The 24577-nt window shown below is 42.2% G+C and overlaps 1 protein-coding gene across 2 annotated transcripts; it reads right to left on the reverse strand.

The window, feature by feature from the left end:
- Positions 1–205: 205 nt before the first annotated feature.
- On the reverse strand, positions 206–7222 carry LOC138852896 (uncharacterized). Of its 2 annotated transcripts, none has more exons than XM_070086480.1 (2): positions 5877–7222; positions 206–5832 (listed from the first exon to the last, which is right to left on the reverse strand). In XM_070086480.1, exon 2 carries the CDS (start codon positions 2366–2368, stop codon positions 1274–1276), a length of 1095 nt encoding a protein of 364 aa, XP_069942581.1. In that variant the 5' UTR covers positions 2369–5832; positions 5877–7222; the 3' UTR covers positions 206–1273. The 2 variants fall into 2 exon arrangements, with proteins under 2 accessions (XP_069942581.1, XP_069942580.1); XM_070086479.1 differs by having other exon boundaries at positions 2870–5832.
- Positions 7223–24577: the final 17355 nt, after the last annotated feature.

Consider the following 24577-nt stretch of genomic DNA (forward strand, 5'->3'; position numbering starts at 1 on the left):
CAGGCCCTGATCCACCATGAAGCCTGGTCACAGACCGGGCTGTGGGGGCGTTGACCCCCAGAACTCTCTCCAGCTAAACTCCAGTTTAACTGTACTAACTGTTTGACGGACCAAACCAAGCTTATGTGCTATCTCAGCCATTGACATACTTTGTAAGTTTATTCAGGTATTCACAAATACAGTTACATAAATTATCATACATAGCAGCATACGTGTAGAGAACCCAGGATACCCCAAAAAAAGTCAGCTAATTAAGTTTAATCATTTCTAACTTGGTACTTAAAGTAAGAGGCTTATGACTAAGCTTAGATGCCATCGTCAACGAGAGCCAACTAGTCAACGAAATAGTAAATGAGAGAGAATGAGATACACGGAGTTCAATGTAAAAACACAAACTGAACGAGTGGTGGGTGATCACTCGGTCAGGCAAAATAAATGTGTATTAATACGTGTCCAATTTTAGTTCATTCATGTATGTTTGTAAGAGTTTGTGAAACTTTTACCTCACAATATTTTTATAATAATTATTTCACAATACAAATACTCATACATTGTGTACAAGTTATACAAGTTTTTATTTATTTATTTTTTATTTGGACATGATACATAGGTGTACAAAGAAATATAGTAATCGGGTGTACATGCCAAAAGCCCCTTGTATGCAGAACATTATGGGCAGGCTTAAAATTAACTTAAGATTAACTAATCAATGATATATTCATTGGTAAAAATTACAGTAAACAAATTACAACATGAAGTACAAATGAGTATTTCAAATAAAAAACATTAAAGTTGTACAAATTTGTAGCATAACAATGTTAGTACAGAAGAATAAATGAAGAGCAACACTCCCATTCTCGTGTAACGCCATTTTTAGAATGAATGATATTATTACTAGAATTATAATAAAAAGAACTAAACCCACAAGGGTCATGAATAGCTATAGAGTGAAGGCATAATAAAGGAATATTTTTCTACAGTTATTCCCAGGTAACTGGTGTTGGACTAGAGAAAACGTAATTGACTGGTTCAGAGAACTGACAAGTTCATAAATTAAACACAAGTGCATTATTATTATTATAATCAAAAAGAAGCGCTAAGCCACAAGGACTATACAGCGCTGCAGGGCAGGAAGGAAGCAAGGGAATCAGGTGGCAAAAGGGAGATGGATGAGTAATAGGTTACGGATAACAGCGGGGTAGTGGATGGTGAAAGGGTAAAGGGCAGCAAGAGACTGAACTAGAAAGGGCTGAGGGGAGTGCGAAAAGTATTATCAGAGTTTGTGGAGTAAATCAGTCGTTGTCAAGAAGTCAATGAGAGAGTCAGGATTAAAGGAGGGTCCATCAGCAAGAAGGGAAGGTAAAGAGACAGTAGTAGAACGAAGACGACGTTGGAGGTAAATTCTGCGTGCTCGTTGATAGAGAGGGCAGTCTAACAGAATGTGGCTAATCGATACTGGAACTTGACACTGCTCACAGAGAGGAACAGGGTGCCTCTCCATGAGATACCCATGAGTAAGACGAGTGTGGCCAATGCGAAGGCGGGAGAGAGTGGTCTCCCAACCTCGGCACTGATGACAAGAAGACAGCCAGTAACCTATGCTCTGTTTAATAGAATGAAGTTTGTTACCGAGCAGAGTTGACCAACATTGTTGCCAACGGGTGCGAAGGTGGGTAGTTATTGCAGCAAAATAGACAAGAAATGGAACACCTCGATAGGAAATTGGTAGGTCATGTACTGCTGACCGAGCAGCAGTGTCTGCCTGTTCATTGCCCTGTACGTCAACATGACCAGGGACCCAACAAAAAACAATATCTTTATGTTTGGTAGAGATACGGCATAGCCAAAGTTGGATACGGAGAACTAGGGGATGAGATGTATCAAATTTTCGTATAGCCTGTAGAGCACTAAGGGAGTCTGAGACTACTACAAATGATGACACAGGCATAGATGGGATACGAATAAGTGCTGCAAGAATGGCATACAGTTCAGCAGTAAAAATGCTAGCTGAAGATAGTAAATGCCCCTGCACGACGCTGTCCGGAAACACTGCTGAGAATCCGATGCCGTCTGAAGACTTAGAGCCATCTGTGTACACAGCGGTGGCATGAGAATGGGAGTGGAAGTGATCAAGAAAAAGAGAGCAGGAAGCCACCGTAGGCAGTTGAGCTTTCGAGCAAGGGAGTGAGAAAGAACAGACGCGAACAGCTGGAACTTCCCAGGGGGGTAGGGAAAAGTGAGATGCTACATGAACATATAAAGGTGGTAACTGAGGGGAAGACAAGAGTGAATGTAGGCGAAGAGAAAAGGGATGGAGCAAACAGGGGCGGCGAACTAATAAAGAATGTCTACTAATATCGGTGACCATTCTATAAATGGAAGGATTGTGTAGATCGTGAGAGCGTACATAGTAGCGAAGGCAATGGGCATCACGGCGATCAGACAAGGATGGAACATTCGCTTCTGTATAGAGGCTCTCAACAGGGGAAGAGCGAAAAGCACCAAGGCACAAACGTAATCCTTGGTGATGGATAGAGTTAAGGCTAGAGAGAGTAGCAGGAGAGGCCGCGGAATAAATCTGGTCACCATAATCGAGTTTCGATAAAACGAGGGCTGAATGTAGGCGAAGCAGAGTTCGACGATCAGCTCCCCAGGAAAGATGAGCAAGGGTTTTAAGAAGGTTTAGCCGGCTGTGAAGTTGCCTTCAGAGAGGTAATGTGAGGTTTCCAGGATAACCTACGGTCAAAGAGAAGGCATAGAAACCTGACTGTATCACGTTCGGGGATACGGGAGCCATAGAGATACAAAGGATGATCGGAGATAACAGAGCGTCTAGAGAAAGTAATTTGGTGAGTTTTGGTACTTGAAAATTTAAACCCATGCGTGGTGGCCCAAGTGGAAACACGGTCGACCGCATGCTGGAAAGAAACTGCAATAAGATGACAGTCAGCGCCTGCACAAGCAATAGCGAAGTCATCAACAGAGAGTGATGACCAAATATTGGGTGGAAGAACAGAGGCCAAATCATTTATAGCAAGGAGAAAAAGTGTTGTGCTTAGAACACATCCCTGAGGGACACCTTCAGCTTGGACGAAGTCCGGGGAAAGAACATTATTGACTCGAACACGGAAATGTCTGTCAGTTAAAAAGTTCTTAAGGAAGGATGGTAGATTGCCTCGGAGGCCTAAGGAATGGGCCTGGGCCAAAATATTATACCTCCAAGTTTTGTCATATGCCTTCTCAAGGTCAAAAAATATGACAATAACTGAGTGATTATTCGCAAAGGCATTACGAACATACGTATCCAAGCGTAGTAAGGGGTCTATGGTAGAACGACCCTTACGAAAGCCATATTGACTAGCGGAGAGACTGTTGTGTGTCTCTAAATACCACATTAAACGTCAATTTACGAGACTTCCATCACTTTGCAAATTGTACTAGTAAGAGCGATGGGACGATAGTGGGAGGCATCATGTCCTGTAGTACCCGGTTTGCGGAAAGACAAAACAATGGCAGATTTCCACAGCTGGGGAAGAACTCCTTGTGTCCAAATAAGATTGAAGAGGCATAAGAGGACTACAAGGGTTGACCGACGTAAATGTTGTAACATACGAATATGAATGTCGTCAGGCCCAGCTGCCGATGATCGGCAAGCTGAGAGCGTTGCCTCCAGTTCTTGAAGTGTAAAAGGCACATTATACTGTTCTTCTCTGAGAGAAGAAAAGTCCAAGGGTACTAACTCTCTGGCAGACTTTGAGGAAAGAAACGAGGGGCATAGATGGAGTCCTCGGGAAATACGGACCAGATGTGTGCCAAGTTCAATGGCAATGTCGAGAGAGTTTGCTACATCAACACCAGCGACCCGTAGAACAGAAGCCGGGTCAGGAGAGTATTTACCACTCAATTTCCTCACTTTTTTCCAGACTGCACTCATAGAAGAAGCAGAGGTGATGGTGGAAACATAGTCTCACCAACAAGTGCGTTTAGCTTCACGGATGACACGGCGAGCGATCACACACTTCTGCTTAAAATCAAGAAGTCTCTCAGCGGTTCTATTGTACCGGTACCTGCCCCATGCAGCACGTTTCAAACGTACTGCACGAACACAAGCAGGAGACCACCAAGGCACGCACTTCTGAGAATGCCTGCCTGAGGTTTGGGGTATAGAATGAGAAGCTGCGGTATAAACTGACGTCAAGAAGATGTGTAGGAGCTCATCAATGGAGGATGAGAAGGAACCTCACTAAAAGCAGTGAGGTGTGAGTGAAGATCCCAATTTGCCCGATCAAATTGCCAGCGAGGGCTACGGAAAGGTGGTGAATAGGAAGGAGAAGTAAGAATGATCGGAAAATGATCGCTGTCATGTAAGTCCGGTAGAACAGACCAGGTGAAGTCTAGTGCAGTGGAGGAAGAGCAGACTGATAGATCGATGCAAGAGAGAGTATGAGTATGAGGATCAAAATGGGTGGGAGTACCCGTATTTAAAACATGGAGGGGGTGAGAGGCGAGAAAAGCCTCCAACTGGATGCCACGTGAGTCACAATGAGACCCCCCCCCCCAGAGGAAATGGTGGGCATTAAAATCACCAAGTAACAGAAGTGGTGGTGGTAAGGATGAAACAAGAAAGGCAAAGTCTGGGATAGAAAATGCTCAAGAAGGAGAGAGATATAAAGAACATATTGTAAACCACTTATTCAAGTGGATACGGGCTGCAGTGTAATGCAGCGAGGTATGGACAAATAGTTGACAGTACGGAATATCATTGCGTAGAAGAAGGGCACTTTCATTAAAGGTCCCATCTGAGAAAGGATCCGAAGAATACAATAAATTATAGCCTGAGATAGGTTGGAAGACAGCCGAGTGTAATTTTGGTTCTTGTAAGCAAGCACCAACAGGGGAAAATCTGAAAAGCAACATCTGAAGCTCACCCCGATTACCCCTGAGGCCGCGGATATTCCACTGTAAATAGGCCATGATTGGCGATGAAGAAAATACCAGGAATCTGTAGGTAAAGGCACCTACAGACTAGAGGGGTTAGAAAAGTCAACGTGTGGTGGCATTGGAAGACGTTCAAGTAGCGAAGGAACGGAGCGTTGCGAAGAATGGGGTTGTGAAGATGGAGGAGAGGGAAGAGAAGGAACAGGAAGTGAATCAGTGTCCATTGAAGGTTTAGTCTCTGCAATATATTCTGAAATAGCTTCAAGTGTTTCTGAATTCAAAGATGTATGGGAGACCATATTGGAGATAGAAGGAGGAGGGTGAGTAAAGATTGGGACAGTAATGGACTGTACCAAAGTAGAGGGGGAGGGAAGAGTGTAAGGGACTGGAGATGAAGTGTGGGGGGGACAGAAGAGGCAGAAACCTGGGAGGGGATGGGGGTGGAAGGCATAGTACAAGGAGGAGGGTGGATCTCCACACTTGTAATAGAGCCAGAGAGAGGGGAAGAACTAGGTACAGAGACTGGAAAGGTAAAGTGTGGAGGTGGAAGAAGGGAAGGAAGGGGCAAAGAAGATTTGAGCAATGTGGATTTTTTGGACTTCTGAGAAGTAGAGGGGCGATTGGTATTAGGTGTCGTACGAGGTCTTGTCGATACTGGGGCTTGTGAGGAAGGACGCGAAGATGTGAGAACAGACTGAGTTGTAGTCGGGACGTCAGAGCCAAGGACAGCAAAAGGATTAGATGCCGGAGTGGCTATGGGAGGGGTAACAACAGAGGAGGCTGCAGAAGATGGGACCCCAGAAGTGGGGGGATGTTTGGAAATACGAGAATAAGAAACACTGGGTAGTCTCCCTTGGAGGCGGAGATGAGTAACTGCCATAGCACAAGGGGGACCTTCTGCCTCTTTGAGGCAACGGATTTCACGTTCATTTAATGACCTTCTGCCTCTTAGAGGCAACGGATTTCACGTTCATTTAAGTAGACCTGGCAACGGCGGGAGTATGAAGGGTGAGCTTCATTACAATTAAGGCAAGATGGAGGTTGACTGCAAGATGTATTAGAATGGTCGTCGGCACCACAGACTGGGCATTCGGCCATAGATCTGCAATATTTCGCTGGGTGACCAAAACGCCAGCAATTTCTACATTGTTGCGGTGTAGGTATCACCTTTCGAACTTGTAACCGATGTCCCGCGACATATACAGAGGACGGGAGTTCTCGGTTGTCAAAAGTTAAACGAGCCACATTGCAAGGGTAACGTCTCCGCCCCCGGGCAGGAAGGACATAAGTGTCTACTTTGAGGATTGGGAGATCCTGGAGTTCCAGCTGTTCAAAAATGTCATTGCCACATGACTGGAAATTCTGTTGGACTATGGTATGGGGCAGAATGACAGTACCACTACAAGAATTGAGAGAAAGATGTTTTTCAATAGTGATAGGAGTAGTATCGATATTCCAAAGGAGAGAAAGATCATGAGCTTGGGTGGCATTCTGGACAGTGACGATGCGCGTACCGCTCTTGAGAGCATGAAATGAAATATCTCTACCAACATGACACAAAAGCGCTTTGCCAATACTATGGTCAGAAAGGTAGGCAGAAGAAGAAGTCGGTCTTAAAGTAAAGAATTTAGTCCATTGTGTGGTCCGAAACTGAGCGTGGAGAGGGAGTGCTTGACGTGTCGGTCTTTTCCGAGTAGAATGGGAAGGTAACAAAGGAGCATCATCAGGAGATTGATGTTGGCATTTAGGAGTAGGACCGGAGTTGGTCCGGCATGAAATGGGCGGGCAATTCGAAAATTGCCGTACCGTAGAGGGAGAAGCCGGAAGCATAGTCAAAGGAGAGCGGAGGTCAGACAAATCGAAGGAGTCAGTCGAAGCCCCGGTACCTGAAGCGGGTGAGGAAACAGCACCAGCAAGAGGTACAGGGGCATCAGGAGTGTCCAAAGAGTGGTCTAAACACAAGGCAGGGTCAGAATGGGGTGCGGTATCAAGAAGGGGCCCGGGGGTAGTGGGTTCATGGATTGGGTTCTCCATGGTTAGGTTACTCCTTTGCTTTTTGTTTTTAAGAAAAAAAAGAAAAGAAAATAAAAACAAAAAAAAGAATAAAAAAAAGGGGGGAGTGGGGAGGAATAGTTCCCAGGAGGAATGAAAGGGCCGGAAATCTCCCTCTGCGCCCAAGAGGACCTCAGCACCGCTAGTAGCGCAGATGCAGCATGGAACCCGTGCCATACCCTACCCTTCATGCCAGTAAACCAGCAATCCGGGATAGCAACCTCACATCTGCCGAGCTACCTCGGTGGACAAAAGAGAGGGCGGCCGCATATCCGCCACAAAGCATACCTCCTTCGGCCACCACCCCCGGAATCCGAAAGGTGGTTTCCAGAGATACACCCGTCGCCTGAAAGACACCCAAAGCTACTCCGGGATACCGGAGAGGGATCGGGACATCCCCAGGCAATCCAGATTCCACGGCAAACTACGCCACCACCAAGAACCTCAATGGAATGGGATGGACCCCGGTGTCCTTTCCCCTACCTAGGAACTAGCTCGCCTGTGGGAGAAATCCCAAAGGCCAAAAAGAGGAAGGGCAAAAGGGAGGGGTGGGGAGGAGGAGGAGGAATGGAAAAAGGGGAGGATGGGATAGGGGAGGGAACACTTGGGTATCTGTTCTTCACCATTCTCCTTTGTATGGACTGATGAAGCCATACTGAGGCAAAGCATTTCCTCATTAATGATAACCAGGTGTTGCACACGTGTCTAATTTATCAAAACAAAATTCTTTCGACACTCCTAAAAGCCGCTTGGTAAACACATCTCATATTTATATCAGTTTTTATATTCTGGGTGTATGTATCATGTTTATGTGTTATGTAATTTTTTTTACATAATTTTGAAAAAAAATATCATAGATGGATTAAGCAAAATGTTTATATTAACATAATACAGTGGTCCCTCAATTATCGTCCTTAATCCGTTCATGGAAGTGGGACTATTATTGAAATAGACGATGTTCGAATCAATTATCCCCATAAGGAATAATGTAAATCCAATTACAGGTCCTCCATCACAAATCCGGCATCATTGGGACCTGTAGTGTGCCGGATTACTGAGTTTGCCGATTTACAGAGTGGTTAGGTTAGAATACACTTAATAAAATTAACCAACTTGACTTGCACAGTTCATTGAACACCAGCAAAAATCAAACATTTCCGCTACTTTGAGCTCAACTTCAAGGTACTTTTCTTCATGAAAGCAATCAGAATCATGTCTATTTCTGTAATATATCTTCCATTATATCAAATGAGTACAAAAACTGAGAATACAGTGGACCCTCAACCAGTGATGGCATCGATTAACGATAAATCTGACTAGCGATACATTTTAACGCAAAAATTTTGCCTTGACTAGCGCTTAAAAACCCGACCAGCGCTATTCGTTCCGTACGAGACGCATCCACTTTGGCTGGCCTGAGCGCGCCTCACTTGTCCCATGGGTGCCAGTGTTTACAAGCCAGCCAGCCACCGCAGTCGCTTCCAAACATACAACTGGAACATTTCATATTATCACAGCCTTTGTAGTGATTGCACCTACAAAATAAGTCACCATGGGCCCCAAGAAAGCTTCTAGTGCCAACCCTACAGCAAAAAGGGTGAGAATTACTATGGAGATGAAGAAAGAGATCATTGCTAAGTATGAAAGTGGAGTGCATGTCTCTGAGCTGGTCAGGTTGTATAATAAACCCCAATCAACCATCGCTACTATTGTGGGCAAGAGAACGGCAATCAAGAAAGCAGTTCTTGCCAAAGGTGCAACTATGTTTTCGAAACTGAGATCACAAGCAGTAGAAGATGTTGAGAGACTCTTATTGGTGTGGATAAACGAGAAACAGATAGCAGGAGATAGCATCTCACAAGCGATCATGTGTGAAAAGGCTAGGAAGTTTCATGACGATTTAATTAAAAAAATGCCAACAACTAGTGATGTGAGTGAATTTAAGGCCAGCAAAGGTTGGTTTGAGAGATTTAAGAGGCGTAGTGGCATACATAGTGTGATAAGGCATGGTGATGCTGCCAGTTCAGACGAAAAAGCGGCTGAAAAATATGTGCAGGAATTCAAGGAGTACATAGGGGGCTCTGGTGGCCTGGTGGTTAATCCTCTCGCTTCACACGGCGAGGGTCTGGGTTCGATTCCCAGCCAGAGAAGAAACATTGGACGTGTTTCTTTCCACCTGTTGTCTATGTTCCCCATCAGTAAAATGGGTACCTGGATGTTAGTCGACTGGTGTGGGTTGCATCTGGGACACTGACCTAACTTGCCCGAAATGCGGAGCATAACAAGGGACTTTCTATATAGCAGTATGTCATTGTTGTCAGCTAGGACTGTATACCTTGTACATGTACTTGTAGTAAATAAAGATATTATTATTATTATTATTATTAGACAGTGAAGGACTGAAACCTGAACAAGTGTTTAATTGTGAAACTCCCAGAGTGTTCAGGAAAAACAATGTCCTCAAGGCTAATTTGTGTGTGCTGTGGAGGACAAACAGCAAGGCATGGGTCACTAGGGACTTTTTCTATGACTGGTTGCACCATGCATTTGCCCCCAATGTGAAAAATTACCTAATTGAAAAGAAATTAGACCTTAAGTGCCTCCTGGTGTTAGACAATGCTCTTGGTCACCCTTCAGACTTGGCAGAGCGACTTTCTAGGGACATGAGCTTCATTAAGGTGAAGTTTTTGCCTCCTAATACCACTCCTCTCCTGCAGCCCATGGACCAGCAGGTCATTTCCAACTACAAGAAACTGTACACAAAAGCTATGTTTGAAAGGTGCTTTGTAGTGACCTCAGAAACTAAACTGACTCTAAGAGAGTTTTGGAAAGATCATTTTACCATCCTCAATTGTGTAAGCATTATAGGTAAGGCTTGGGAGGAAGTGACTAAGAGGACCTTGAACTCTGCTTGGAAAAAACTGTGGCCAGAATGTGTAGACAACAGGGATTTTGAAGGGTTTGAGGCTAACCCTGAGAATCCTATGCCAGTTGAGGAATCCATTGTGGCATTGGGGAAGTCCATGGGGTTGGAGGTTAGTGGAGAGGATGTGGAAGAGCTGGTGGAGGAGGACAATGAAGAATTAACCACTGATGAGCTGCTAGATCATCTTGAACAGCAAGAGGGCAGACCTGAGGAAACTGCTTTGGAGGAGGGGAGAGAAATTGAAGAAGTTGCCTACTTAAAAGATTAAGGAAATCTATGCAATGTGGCTTAAAGTGCAAACCTTTTTTGATGAAAATCACCCTGACACAGCTACTGCAAGCCATGTTGGCAACCTGTACACTGACAATGTTGTGAACCACTTTAGGAAAGTCATAAAGGAACGAGAGGTACAGGCATCTATGGACAGATATGTTGTGCGACAGAAGTCCAGTGACTCTGAAGCTGGCCCTAGTGGCATTAATAGAACAGGGGAAGTAACCCCAGAAAAAGACTTGCTACCTCAAGTGCTAATGGAAGGGGATTCCCCTTCTAAACACTAAGAAGATCAACGGTCTCCCCTCCTCCAATCCCATCAATCATCACCAGATCTTCAATAAAGGTAAGTGTCATGTAACTGTGCATGTCTTCTTCAGTTTGTGTGTATTAAAATTAATATTTCATGAGGTAAAATTTTTTTTTTAATACTTTGGGGTGTCTTGCATGGATTAATTTGATTTCCATTATTTCTTATGGGGAAAATTAACTTGACTAACGATTATTTCAATTAACGATGAGCTCTCAGGAACGGATTAATATCGCTGGTTGAGGGTCCACTGTAAAAACCATAAAAACCATATGAAAATATACTGCAAAGAGGCGGCTAATGGCTGAGAAATGAACTCCCTTATTTATCGTCCGTCATTTTTATTTTTGTTATACGTTAAGAAGCATCTTTCCATCATACATTGCCCAAGTTTCAATGGGATAACCCAACAAACAACCGAGAAAAAAAATACTTACCAAAAATCATATATGGCAAGCCCAAGCCAGGTACTGGAAATAAGTCACTTTGTCTGACTTTTCTGGGTTATCCCAGGTTCTCTATATATACACTGCTATATATGATAATCTATGTAACTGTATTTGTGTATACCTGAATAAACTTATTTACTTCTAGTCTGTCAACCGAGTACAAGAAACCACCCATTCACTTATTTCAACTACCCAATAAAGTGGTCAGAAATTGGCAATTTGGTTGATTTCACACAAATTTCAACAGATGCCAATTTCAAAATAGGGTCCAGAATAAATAATGCAGACATTCCTGGCACTAAAATAACATTTTCTCTGTTCATTAGTCACGGCTACAGGTCGCTCTTATATTACTCTTGCTTACCATTTGGAATTTTTATTCACAAAAAAATAAAAGATTTACTGTTATGCAGACTGCTGCATTATTGTAATAATTGTATAAATAATGTCAATCCATTCTTGACTCCGTACTGGAATTTGGACTGGCAGGTGGACAGGTATTGTTTACTCTTGAGATTCGCTAAAGAATAGAACATTTTCGCTACTGTGAGCGCAATTTCAAGGTATTTTTCGTCATGAAAGTAATCAAAATCATATCTATTTCTGTAATATATCTTTCATTCTATCAAATGAGACCGAAAAAATGAGAATATAACCATAACAACCATACAAAAATATACCGCTAAGCGGCCACTAATGGCTGAGAAGTGAACTCCGCTATTTATAGTCTGATTTCTTTCATTTTTGGTGTAAGTGAAGAAGTATCTTTCCATCATACATTACCCAAGTTTGAATAAGATAACCCAACAAACAACTGAGAAAATAATAATATATTAATAATAATAATAATATCTTTATTTACTACACATACATGTACAAGGTATACAGGCCTATTATTATTATTATCAAAAAGAAGCGCTAAGCCACAAGGGCTATATAGCACTGCTATACAGGCCTAGCTGACATCAGTAAGTTTATTCAGGTATACACAAATACAGTTACATAGAATTATCATACATAGCAGCATATGTGTAGAGAACCTGGGATAACCCAAAAAAGTCAGACAGAGTGACTTATTTCCATTGGGGTCCTTTTACCTTATTATTATAATATAAATGTTATAATATTTTCTTATTATTCCATAACGAAGATAACATCTTATTATCATACTAAAAACACTATCTACTACATGAGGATCACTACAATACGAGTGGCATACTACTGTATAGAAAGACACTTGTTATGCTGAGTATTTCAAGAAAATTTGGTCAGTGTCCCAGGATAACACCCACACTAGTCGACTAACACTCAGGTACCCATTTACTGATGGGTAAACATAGACAACAGGTGTAAAGAAACACGCCTAATGTTTCTACCCTGGCTGGGAATCGAATATTTACCAAAAATCACATATGGCTAACTCAAGCCAGGTGCTAAAAATAAGCCACGTTGACTTTTTTGGGGTTATCCTAGGTTCTCTACACATATGCTGCTATGTGTGATAATCTATAGAGAGAAAATAACTTTTTTGTTTCATGTTTATGGTGGAGTACGAGTGTATATCATAGTTAGCCCTGTGCTATACTCAGTTTCCTCTAATATAAGCCCCCAAGACAATGATAGGAGAATGGTATTTGTTTACCATATCCTCTTCGTAACTCTGTCTAACTGCTCTATGTTATGCCAAATTTTATTCATTCTGGAGTATTTAACATGTTTTATGTTATTTATATTGTTTCTTATGTCATATTAGATCAATTGTGACAGGCAAATAAGCTGTAGTGTTGATATTAGCATAATAATAAAGCATATTCTCCTGCATCATGTTACTGAGCTCATGGCAACCGACAGTAGCTTCAAAGCCACCTTATCTTTAACCCTTTGAGGGTCGACAGGCCCTCTCCGAAACTCGTTCTCAGGGTCGGCCAAATTTCAAAAAAAAAAAAAATTTTTTCTTATGAAAAAATAGTTTTTTTTCTAAACATTATAGGATAAACAAAAAAAATTTACCATCAATACTTACGGAGATATGGATGCATGAAGTTTGCAGAAAATGAGCTGCGTATGGCAACAGCGGCGACTGCCGCTCACCCGGTAAACTTTAGTTTACTTGTATTTGAAGGTTTGTTGTTTTTTTCACTATTTTATTTTTTCACATAACTTATGTGGCCTGTGAGACCAAAGTAAGGTGCAATGTACATATATACACTCGTTGTATACAACACAATAAGCACACAAACATAATTATCAATATATTGTTTACAAAACTTGTTTACAAAAACAAACAATACAAAACATTGTTTATTATTATTGTTCTATAATATATATACCAATATACAGTCACTGAACATATTCCTATTAGTTCTGCAGCTTGTGGAACTCTGAAACATGGTGTCATACACAATGGTGTTTTATCTTTCTCCCTCATTCTATCTCTTTCAATCTGTCTCTCTCTTTCTATCTGTCTGTCTATCTCTGTCTCACAGGTACACATAAATACAAGTATACATAGTATAAATTACCTAGGATAACCCAAGAAATCCAGACAAAGTGCTATACTCTGCTTGAAGATGTGAGTAAAAGTGATGACACAGTCTTGTGGCTCTCTGAGACAGAGAGCTAGACGGATAGACAGGGAGCTTGACAGACAGACAAATAGACAGACAGAAATGTTAGTGTACCAGTACCAGTGTACTAGTGTTCCACCCTCCTCCTCCTCTTCTTCCTCTTCCCCCTACTCTTCCTCCTCTTCCCCCTACTCTTCCTCATACTCTTCCTCTTCCTCCTCTTCCTCTTCCTCCTACTCTTCCTCTTCCTCCTCCTCCTCTTCCTCCTCCTCCTCCTCCTACTCTTCCTCCTCCTCTTCCCCCTAATCTTCCTCCTACCATTCCTCTTCCTCTTCCTCTTATTCCTCTTCCTCCTACTCTTCCTCTTCCTTCTCCTCCTCTTCCTCCTCCTCCTCTTCTTCCTCTTCCCCCTACTCCTTCTCCTCCTCGTCCATAGTGTAAATTACAAGGAGTCGGCAGCTGTCAAAGTGACATATTGGCTCATTACTCTTTCCCCCTCCGGCCTGTCAAAACAATGGGGTCGGATGCTGCTTCCCCTCCTCCATTCTATCTAATTATCTTTCTCCCTCATTCTATCTGTCTGTCTATCTCTGTCTCACAGGTACACATAAATACAAGTATACATAGTATAAATTACCTAGGATAACCCAAGAAACCCAGACAAAGTGCTATACTCTGCTTGAAGATGTGAGTAAAAGTGATGACGCAGTCTTGTGGCTCTCTGAGACAGAGAGCTAGACGGATAGACAGGGAGCTTGACAGACAGGCAAATAGACAGACAGAAATGTTAGTATACCAGCAAAAACAAAGGGAGGGCGATGTTCATCTCATCTTTTGGCATCAGCTCTACCCTCATTTACCCTCATCAAACGTCAGCACTTATCAGATGTTATCTCCCCTTATCTTGTTACTGTCATGGGTGAACATTTATTATTACATATTATTATTATTACCTATTATTATGTATTATTATTATTATGTATTATTATTATGTATTATTATTATGTATTATTGTTATCATTACGTATTCTTCTTCTTCCTCCTCCTCCTCCTCCTCCTCTTCTTCTTCTTCTTCCTCCTCCTCCTCCTGCCTCCTCCTCCTCTTGCCTCCTCCTCCTCTTGCCTCCTCCTCCTCTTGCCTCCTCCTCCTCTTGCCTCCTCCTCCTCTGCCTTCTCCTCCTCCTCCATTCTTGGAACAAGTTTGAAGAGCTTGTAGTTCATAATCACTATCATTATCATCACCAATGCTCACATCTGAGTCTGGGATTTTGGAAAATAGGAGTTTCCTCTTTGATTCTGGTACAACTGAACGACGGCCCAGCACCAGAGGTGGAAGGCTGTGGGTTGTCTGGGTTTTCCTCACTATTACCCATATTATGGTCATTAGTTTCGGTCAAAACCTCACCAGAACCTTGAAACTCATCTTCACTGTCACTTCCATCTGTATTAGAACTGTCACTGGGGAACAAAAGTGTCCCAATTCGTCGAGGAGTGAGGAACTTCTTACCACAGGGCACGGTGGAAATTGTGTACTATGATGGCATTCCCACAATGCACCACTGGGTCCCAGATTTTTTTCCTACTGCGCACACCCACCACACAGACCCATTCTCTCACATCTAGGCTTATCAGCCTTTTCCTGCGAGATTTGAGGCCGCTAGAATTTATGCGTACTAGTACGTCAAAAACCCCTACGCGTAAGACGTACTAGTACGACCAAAACCCTCAAAGGGTTAATGGATAATGTACTGTGTAGGTGCTTTACATAATGAGAAGCATTTCTTTTATTCATTGGAACCATGGCTAGGGCTAAAAATAAGCAGGTTATAACAAATGGAGAAAAAGAATGACTTATGTAGCAAGTAGCACCACCAAATAGTACCAGGAGGTTGGTGTGGCAACCCTGGAAATTTGAAATTATGCTAGCCAAAATTAGTGCCGAATAACTGGAGGAACCGAATAACTGATTGCCGGATTTGTGATGGCAGACCTGTACTGTATATCAACATCACTGTTATTGTAATGATTTTATTTTATTATTTTTGTATTTCACTTTTTACTCTACTTTTCATGCTGTTAGTACTGTATTTTATACTGTAAGTTTTAGGAGAAACACTGCATAGGTACCTAAGATTTCACTGCTTCTTTGATGTGCCATCCTCTTCTCCTCTCCTCTGTCCAGTTACTACAGTTAATACAGTATGATGCTGCTGATAGGGCAGGGTAACTCAAAGTGATGCTGCCTGCGTGGTGCATTGCAATGAATAGCGGTCAAATATCATAAGGCGGTATGTGTCTGGCAGCAGAGATGCCAAATGCATGGTTGTAAGTCGAGTGGTCATATGTCACGCAGGTCATAAGTAGAATGGAAAGTGTACACCTACCATCCAACTTACGACCTGCTTGACATACGACCACTCAACTTATGACCTTGTTTTCTATGCCAAATTTCTGGGAAATAAACAACTCTTTGTGTTGTACACAGTGTTTATCCTAAATCTTACAGTATAAAATACAGTACTAACAGCATAAAAAGTAAAGTAAAAATGGAATACCAAAATAAAACAATAAAATAAAGTCATTACAAAAATGTGAGGTTGATATTCAGTAGTAAGGTTCGACTTACGTCCATTTCGACTTACGACCGCTTGGTCGGAACCAAGCTCGGTCATAAGTCGGATGGTAGGTATACTTATAAATTTAGGACTTTGCTTAAAAATCATCTCATCTCTCAGTATCAACTAAACCAGCCAACACAACTTCTAATCAGTTATTATATTATATATAACCTCTAGCCTATTAAACATCTGCCAATCCATGAAATATTACTGCTTGTGACCATTAATTGTAATATTGTTTTTATTATGTTCAACTTCAAGATTATGATTCTTATAAACTTCCACCTTGATTACCTGGCATTAGTATTAAGATTAAATAAAGATTTTAGTAAAAGTTAACCACTCTTATCTTGTCTAGATTAAAGTAGTTATTATGTACTAGGATCAGTCTGCCCAAAATGCCCCAGCATGATAGTGACTGTCTTTGTACATGACAAACCAAAATTGTAATTATACACTAACCTTTACAAAGAAATAAAATCTTTATCCTTTAAGCAGATTACAGACTTGACCTCATTTGAACACAAAACTTCTCCTTATTTATAAAACATATTAGATATTCTGAACCTTAAAAGAACTTATATTCTCTACGAACTTCTTATACTATTTACATGACTGACATTTCATTACCATTTTTCATGCTGAGCATTGATATCCATGAATGTATTCTCATGTGTTTGTAACTAAAACATTCCTGATACACTAACCCTTTGACTGTTTCAGTCATATATATAAGTCTTACGAGCCAATGTGTTTGACGTATTAATACGCCAAAATTCTAGCGGCTTCAAATCAAGCAGGAGAAAGCTGGTAGGCCACATGTGAGAGAATGGGTCTCCATGGTCAGTGTGCGCACTATAAAAAAATCGGGGAGCCAGTGGTGCATTGTGGAAATGCCATTTCAGCAGTCCTCGTTCAGCATGCCTAGTGGTAAGAAATATCTGACTCCCTGGCGAATCTGGGACTCTCCTCTTCCCAAGTGATAGATCTAACACAGATGGAAGTGTCAATGAAGATGAATTTCATGTTTTTGAGGAGTTTGTGACCGAAAGCAATGCCCAGGATACCAGAGGAAAGAAAGAAAAAGAATGAAAGAGAAAGAAAAAGAAAGAAGGAAAGAGAAAGAAAGAATGGTAGGTAGTTATGAAAGAGGTGAACAGGAAGGCATGGGACCCCAAGGGTGTTGACAGGTAGTAATATGTCATTTTGACAGTTGCTGGACCCTGACTCAGCACATTTAGGAGTCCACACACACACACACACACACACAAAGGGATGTTAGGAAGTATTTCTTCATTCATAGAGTAGTTAGGAAGTGGAATAGTATGACAAGCGATGTAGTGGAGGCAGGAACTATACATAGTTTTAAGACGAGGTATGATAAAGCTCATGGAGCAGGGGGCAAGAGGACCTAGTAGTGGTCGGTGAAGAGGCGGGGCCAGGAGCTGAGTCTTGACCCCTGCAACCACAATTAGGTGAGTATTAGGTGAGTACACACACACAGGGCCAGGAGCTAGGACTAGACCCCTGCAACCTCAACTAGGTGAGTACACACACACACACACACACACACACACACACACACACACACACACACACACACACACACACACACACACACACACACACACACACACACACACACGTGAAGCAGTATCGCTGAATAGTGCTCCCAGGATTTAACGTTCTAGTGGCTGTCCGATGATATCATTTGCGGTCATCGTACATGAGTGAATCAGTGAACATACCTGCAAGAGTGTAACAACTTTCAAGAGTGCGAATAATGTGATAAGATCAAGAATTTTCCAATTTAAATTTGAATTAATGCTGAGTGAGGGAGGGTAGCAGTCAGCTGATGAGGCTGCTGGCTGCAGTGTTGACACAAAATATCCAAACATAGTTAATTGGGTTAACGGTGTGATCTGAAATATTAACAAATACAGATATTGGTTGGTTATGGCAACAGTGTAGTGATAAGGTCATAAATGAGTGATTAAGTAAATAATGAAAGTAAGAAAAAATTAGTCAATCCCCAGCTGTTGGTGTTGTGAATGTAGTTAATATCATCAGATTTGTTATGACCATAATACTGTACTAAAGAAAAAAGAGTGAATATCAAGTCTTAAAAGAAAAAGAAAAGAAAAACTTGAATGCATGACAAAGTTCCTGAAGGAGTTGCAAAGTGAAGGAGTTGATAGCCAACCAGCAGGAACCTCCATTGTTGTGCAGATGACATCACTTGCCTATGTGTGGTTAATTTTGGTTAGTGTCTAAAGTCTCAGTGTCTCATCCTGCTGGTTGTATGCTATACCATCACTCTCTCCCTAACTTTCAGTGCCAGGAGATAGATAGGGGTAACCCTGATAATGTTTAGTAAATTATCTAAATATCTTCAGAAGAGTTGTGAAGCCTAGTGACCCCCCCCCCGTCTTTCTGACAGTGACAAGCAGTAAACGAGTACGCACATACAAACACACGTGTTCACCAGTAATTATTATAATAAATATTAGTATATATTAATAAGGAATTGAGTGAGAAATAATCCAATAATCTTCAAAAAAGTAACATAGCCTAGTGTGCAAAGATCCGGGCCGGGAGAGTACCAGTGAACCAAGAACAACAACAATAGTGTGTTAACATGACCCACTCCCCCTCTTTTTCAAAGAATGACAAGCTAGTAAACACACACACACACACAAACACAAGTGTACACAGTAAATATTATATAGTATATATTAGTGTATATTAATAAGGAATTGATTGTGAAAAAATTTATAATCTTAGCATAGCCTAGTGTGATATATGAACTCTTCCTTTTTTTTTTTTGAGACTAAGACAAAAGCGTGAGCGCATGCACATGCGCACACACACATACACACCCATGCGCACACACACACACACACACCCTTACACACACATGCAGGGCCAGGAGCTTGGGCTCGACCCCTGCAACCTCAACTAGGTGAGTACTACCTGAACGGGGTTCAGTGGGACAGAGAACTGGCAGGGAAGCCAGTTAATGAGATGATGGAATATGTAGCAACAAAATGCAAGGAGGCTGAGGAGAGGTTTGTACCCAAGGGTAACAGGAATAATGAAAAAGCCAGGATGAGCCCATGGTTTACCCAAAGGTGCAGGGAGGCAAAAACCAAGTGTGCTAGGGAATGGAAGAAATATAGAAGGCAAAGGACCCAGGAGAATAAGGAGAACAGTTGTAGAGCCAGAAACGAATATGCACAGATAAGAAGGGAGGCCCAAAGACAATACGAAAATGACATAGCAGCGAAAGTCAAATCTGACCCGAAACTGTTGTACAGCCACATCAGGAGGAAAACAACAGTCAAGGACCAGGTAATCAGGCTAAGGAAGGAAGGAGGAGAGACAACAAGAAATGACCGTGAAGTATGTGAAGAACTCAACAAGAGATTCAAAGAAGTGTTCACAGAGGAGACAGAAGGGACTCCAGAAAGACGGAGAGGTGGGGCACACCACCAAGTGCTGGACACAGTGCACACAACCGAGGAAGAAGTGAAGAGGCTTCTGAGTGAGCTAGATACCTCAAAGGCAATGGGGCCAGATAACATCTCCCCATGGGTATTGAGAGAGGGAGCAGAGGCGCTATGTGTACCCCTAACAACAATATTCAATACATCTATCGAAACAGGGAGATTGCCTGAGGCATGGAAGACAGCAAATGTAGTCCCAATCTTTAAAAAAGGAGACAGACATGAAGCATTAAACTACAGACCAGTGTCACTGACATGTATAGTATGCAAAATCATGGAGAAGATTATCAGGAGAAGAGTGGTGGAACACCTAGAAAGGAACGATCTCATCAACAGCAGCCAACATGGTTTCAGGGACGGGAAATCCTGTGTCACAAACCTACTGGAGTTCTATGACATGGTGACAGCAGTAAGACAAGAGAGAGAGGGGTGGGTGGATTACATTTTCTTGGACTGCAAGAAGGCGTTTGACACAGTTCCACACAAGAGATTGGTGCAAAAACTGGAGGACCAAGCAGGGATAACAGGGAAGGCACTACAATGGATCAGGGAATACTTGTCAGGAAGACAGCAGCGAGTCATGGTACGTGGCGAGGTGTCAGAGTGGGCACCTGTGACCAGCGGGGTCCAGCAGGGGTCAGTCCTAGGACCAGTGCTGTTTCTGGTATTTGTGAACAACATGACGGAAGGAATAGACTCTGAGGTGTCCCTGTTTGCAGATGACGAAGTTGATGAGAAGAATTCACTCGATCGAAGACCAGGCAGAACTACAAAGGGATCTGGACAGGCTGCAGACCTGGTCCAGCAATTGGCTCCTGGAGTTCAATCCCACCAAGTGCAAAGTCATGAAGATTGGGGAAGGGCAAAGAAGGCCGCAGACGGAGTACAGTCTAGGGGGTCAGAGACTACAAACCTCACTCAAGGAAAAAGATCTTGGGGTGAGTATAACACCAGGCACATCTCCTGAAGCGCACATCAACCAAATAACTGCTGCAGCATATGGGCGCCTAGCAAACCTCAGAACAGCATTCCGACATCTTAATAAGGAATCATTCAGGACCCTGTACACCGTGTACGTTAGGCCCATATTGGAGTATGCGGCACCAGTTTGGAACCCACACCTAGCCAAGCACGTGAAGAAACTAGAGAAAGTGCAAAGGTTTACAACAAGACAAGTCCCAGAGCTAAGAGGTATGTCCTACGAGGAGAGGTTAAGGGAAATCAACCTGACGACACTGGAGGACAGGAGAGATAGGGGGGACATGATAACGACATACAAAATACTGAGAGGAATTGACAAGGTGGATAAAGACAGGATGTTCCAGAGACTGGACACAGTAACAAGGGGACACAGTTGGAAGCTGAAGACACAGATGAATCACAGGGATGTTAGGAAGTATTTCTTCAGCCACAGAGTAGTCAGTAAGTGGAATAGTTTGGGAAGCGATGTAGTGGAGGCAGGATCCATACATAGCTTTAAGCAGAGGTATGATAAAGCTCACGGCTCAGGGAGAGTGACCTAGTAGCGATCAGTGAAGACACGGGGCCAGGAGCTCGGACTCGACCCCCGCAACCTCAACTAGGTGAGTACAACTAGGGGAGTACACACACATACACACCCACACATGCACACATACACATACACACACACACATATATACACACACACATACACACACACACACACACACACACACACACACACACACACAAACCTAACCTAAAACATTAGCTCATAAATCCCCCACCACATACACACATTTTTACGATAAGCTGAAGTAGCTAGAACATCCCAACAGGATAAAAACAAAATGGGCTCTCAAAAGGGAGGACATAAAGGCAAGGGAACCAATGATGACTGGTCAGAAAAGGAAGAATGGGTAGAATGGCTCAAGAACAAAATGGAACAACAATGAAAGAAAAGGCTAAACGAGCTTTGCAATAACATGTTAGACAAATATCTGCAGAGAGCAAGAAGTAGGAATCACAAGCTGTAGTAGCTGAGGCAAAGATACAGAGATTGGAGGAAGAATTGGATGTGCTGAAGCAGGATCTAAAGATGAGGTCCGAAAGGAGCAAGATGACTGAAATGGGAACATCAGCAGGCAGCGAGGGAACTGAAGGAGGGGATGGATCTAAGCAGTCTTTTGCAGCAGTAATTTCAGGCCATCATGGTGTCTGGGAGATGATTAGGGAAACAGCAAAGATGCTTAAATCTGATCCAGAGATACAGAGGGAAAAGGAAACAGAAGAGGAGAGGGAGAGGTCAATAATTATTCATGGGCTTCAGGAGGCCGAAGGGCAGACCTATGATGAAAGAAAGCATTGGGAGAAAACAGAGATTAAGAACATCATTGCAATAACAATAGAGAGGGACATGTTTCAGGTAGAAAATTTTCACAGACTTGGGGGGTATTCGAGGGAAAAAAATCGACCAATCAGATTGACATTCAAGACAGATGTGGTACGGAGCAGGATACTACAACATAAACCACTGTTAAAGGACTCTCCAGATTATCAAAAAGTGTTCCTCAATCGAGAGAGAACACGAAAGGAAAGGGAACAACTGAAAGTGAGAGCAAGACAGAACCAGTGGAAGGAAAGAGAGATAGGACAGGCAACAACAGACAGGAAAATTTAGCCTTTGGGAGAACATCAAACACAAATGCTTACAGAAACCTCTCAACCCGTCACTACATATCAACCAAACACAGTAAACAGAAACGAACCTCACTCCATAGCCACCATACTCCTAAGCACTAAGGGATATCACATAAGGGATATCACCCATGAAAGACCCCTTGGCACTACAATCATAATGTCCTGAGTTTTGAATATCTTGTCGAGTTAACAGTAGAGAATGCAGCAGCACGAGAACAGAGAGAGAAACCAAACTTCAAAAAAGGGGACTACATAAGAATGAGAAGTTTCCTGCATGAAGTGCAGTGGGAAAGAGAACTAGATGGAAAGACAGTAAATGAAATGATGGAAACAGTAAGTAATAACACCAGGAGGCAGCTCTCATGAGAACTCACACACAGACACGAGCTTTTAAATATCTGCACAAAATTCAATTTAAACCAGCAAATAATAGAGCCTACTAGACTGGAGAATACACTAGACCTCATCTTCACTGTTTATAAAATTGCTCACGAACAGTGTCCAGAATATCTTGCTGTCAATTTTGTCAAGGTTGGGAACCAAAGCAATTATAGTACTAGGGGGAGAGAGCACAACTTTGTAGTACCCACAGTCAGTGGCCAGGCTTCAAACACCTTTTATTGTACAGCAATAAAGGAATGGAACAGACTACCCACAAATGTCAAGGCCAGTCATGGCTTGAACCAGTTCAAGAAGACTGCCAAAAAGTGTCTGATGAATGAAGCAACAGAAAGGGAGGGGAATGATTTTCTATTTTTTAGCTAAAATACGTGTAAATTTTACCTTATCCCTAGTAATGACCCTCGTATTGTAGATAGTCGTAATGACCCTCGGGTAGTAGATAGTCTTAATGACCCTCGTGTAGTAGATAGTCTTTTTAGTATGATAATAAGATGTTATCTTCATTATAGAATAATAAGAAAATATTATAACCTTTATATTATAATAATAAGGTAAAAGGACCCCAATGGAAATAAGTCACTCTGTCTGACTTTTTTGGGTTATCCTAGGTTCTCTACACATATGCTGCTATGTATGATAATTCTATGTAACTGTATTTGTGTATACCTGAATAAATTTACTTACTTACTTACTTACTTACTTACTTACTTACACTAACAATGATGATCTGATACGAAATGTCACCATACCAAAAACAATATACTCAGATCACAACACAATTGAGGTTCAGACATGTATGCGTAGAGCCCCAGACCGACATAATGAGATTAGTCACGAGGGAGCATTCACCAAATTCAACTTCAATAACAAAAACATAGTGGGACCAAGTAAACCAAGTCCTAACCGACATAAGCTGGGAAGACATACTAAGCAACACAGACCCCAACTTATGCCTAGAACAGATTAACTCGGTGGCACTCGATGTATGCACAAGGCTTATTCCTCTAAGAAAAAGGAGGAGTAGATGTAAAATAGAAAGAGACAGGCGCTCCCTTTACAGGCGACGGAAAAGAATAACAGAGCGGCTAAAAGTTGTCAATATATCTGAAATGCATAGGGAGTCACTGGTCAGAGAAATAGCAAGCATCGAAATTAAGCTCAAGGAATCTTATAGGAGTCAGGAATCGCAGGAAGAACTAAAAGCCATAAAAGAAATCGAAAGAAACCCAAAGTATTTCTTCTCCTATGCCAAATCAAAGTCGAGAACAACGTCCAGTATTGGGCAGCTACTTAAACAAGATGGGTCCTACAGAGATGGCAGTAAGGAAATGAGTGAGCTACTCAAGTCCCAATATGACTCAGTTTTTAGCAAGCCTCTAACCAGACTGAGAGTCGAAGACCAAAATTATTATTTTATGAGAGCCACAGAATTTGGTTAACACAAGCCTATCTGATGTTATCCTGATGCCAAATGACTTCGAACAGGCGATGAATGACATGCCTATGCACTCTGCCCCAGGGCCAGACTCATGGAACTCCGTGTTCATCAAGAACTGCAAGAAGCCCCTATCACGAGCTTTTACCATCCTATGGAGAGGGAGCATGGACACGGGGGCCGTCCCACAGTTACTAAAAACAACAGACATAGCCCCACTCCACAAAGGGGGGCAGTAAAGCGATAGGAAAGAACTACAGACCGATAGCACTAACATCCCATATCATAAAAATCTTTGAAAGGGTCCTAAGAAGCAAGATCACCACCCATCTAGAAACTCATCAGTTACACAACCCAGGGCAACATCGGTTTAGAACAGGTCGCTCCTGTCTGTCTCAACTATTGGATCACTAGAACAAGGTCCTAGATGCACTAGAAGA

This window comes from Cherax quadricarinatus, chromosome 18, assembly GCF_038502225.1.
Source record: "Cherax quadricarinatus isolate ZL_2023a chromosome 18, ASM3850222v1, whole genome shotgun sequence".
Lineage (NCBI taxonomy): Eukaryota > Metazoa > Arthropoda > Malacostraca > Decapoda > Parastacidae > Cherax > Cherax quadricarinatus.

Bases quoted from the DNA above. Each gene is read 5' to 3' on its own strand.
- LOC138852896 (XM_070086479.1), bottom strand. From the start codon at position 7,167: ATGGCACGGGTTCCATGCTGCATCTGCGCTACTAGCGGTGCTGAGGTC.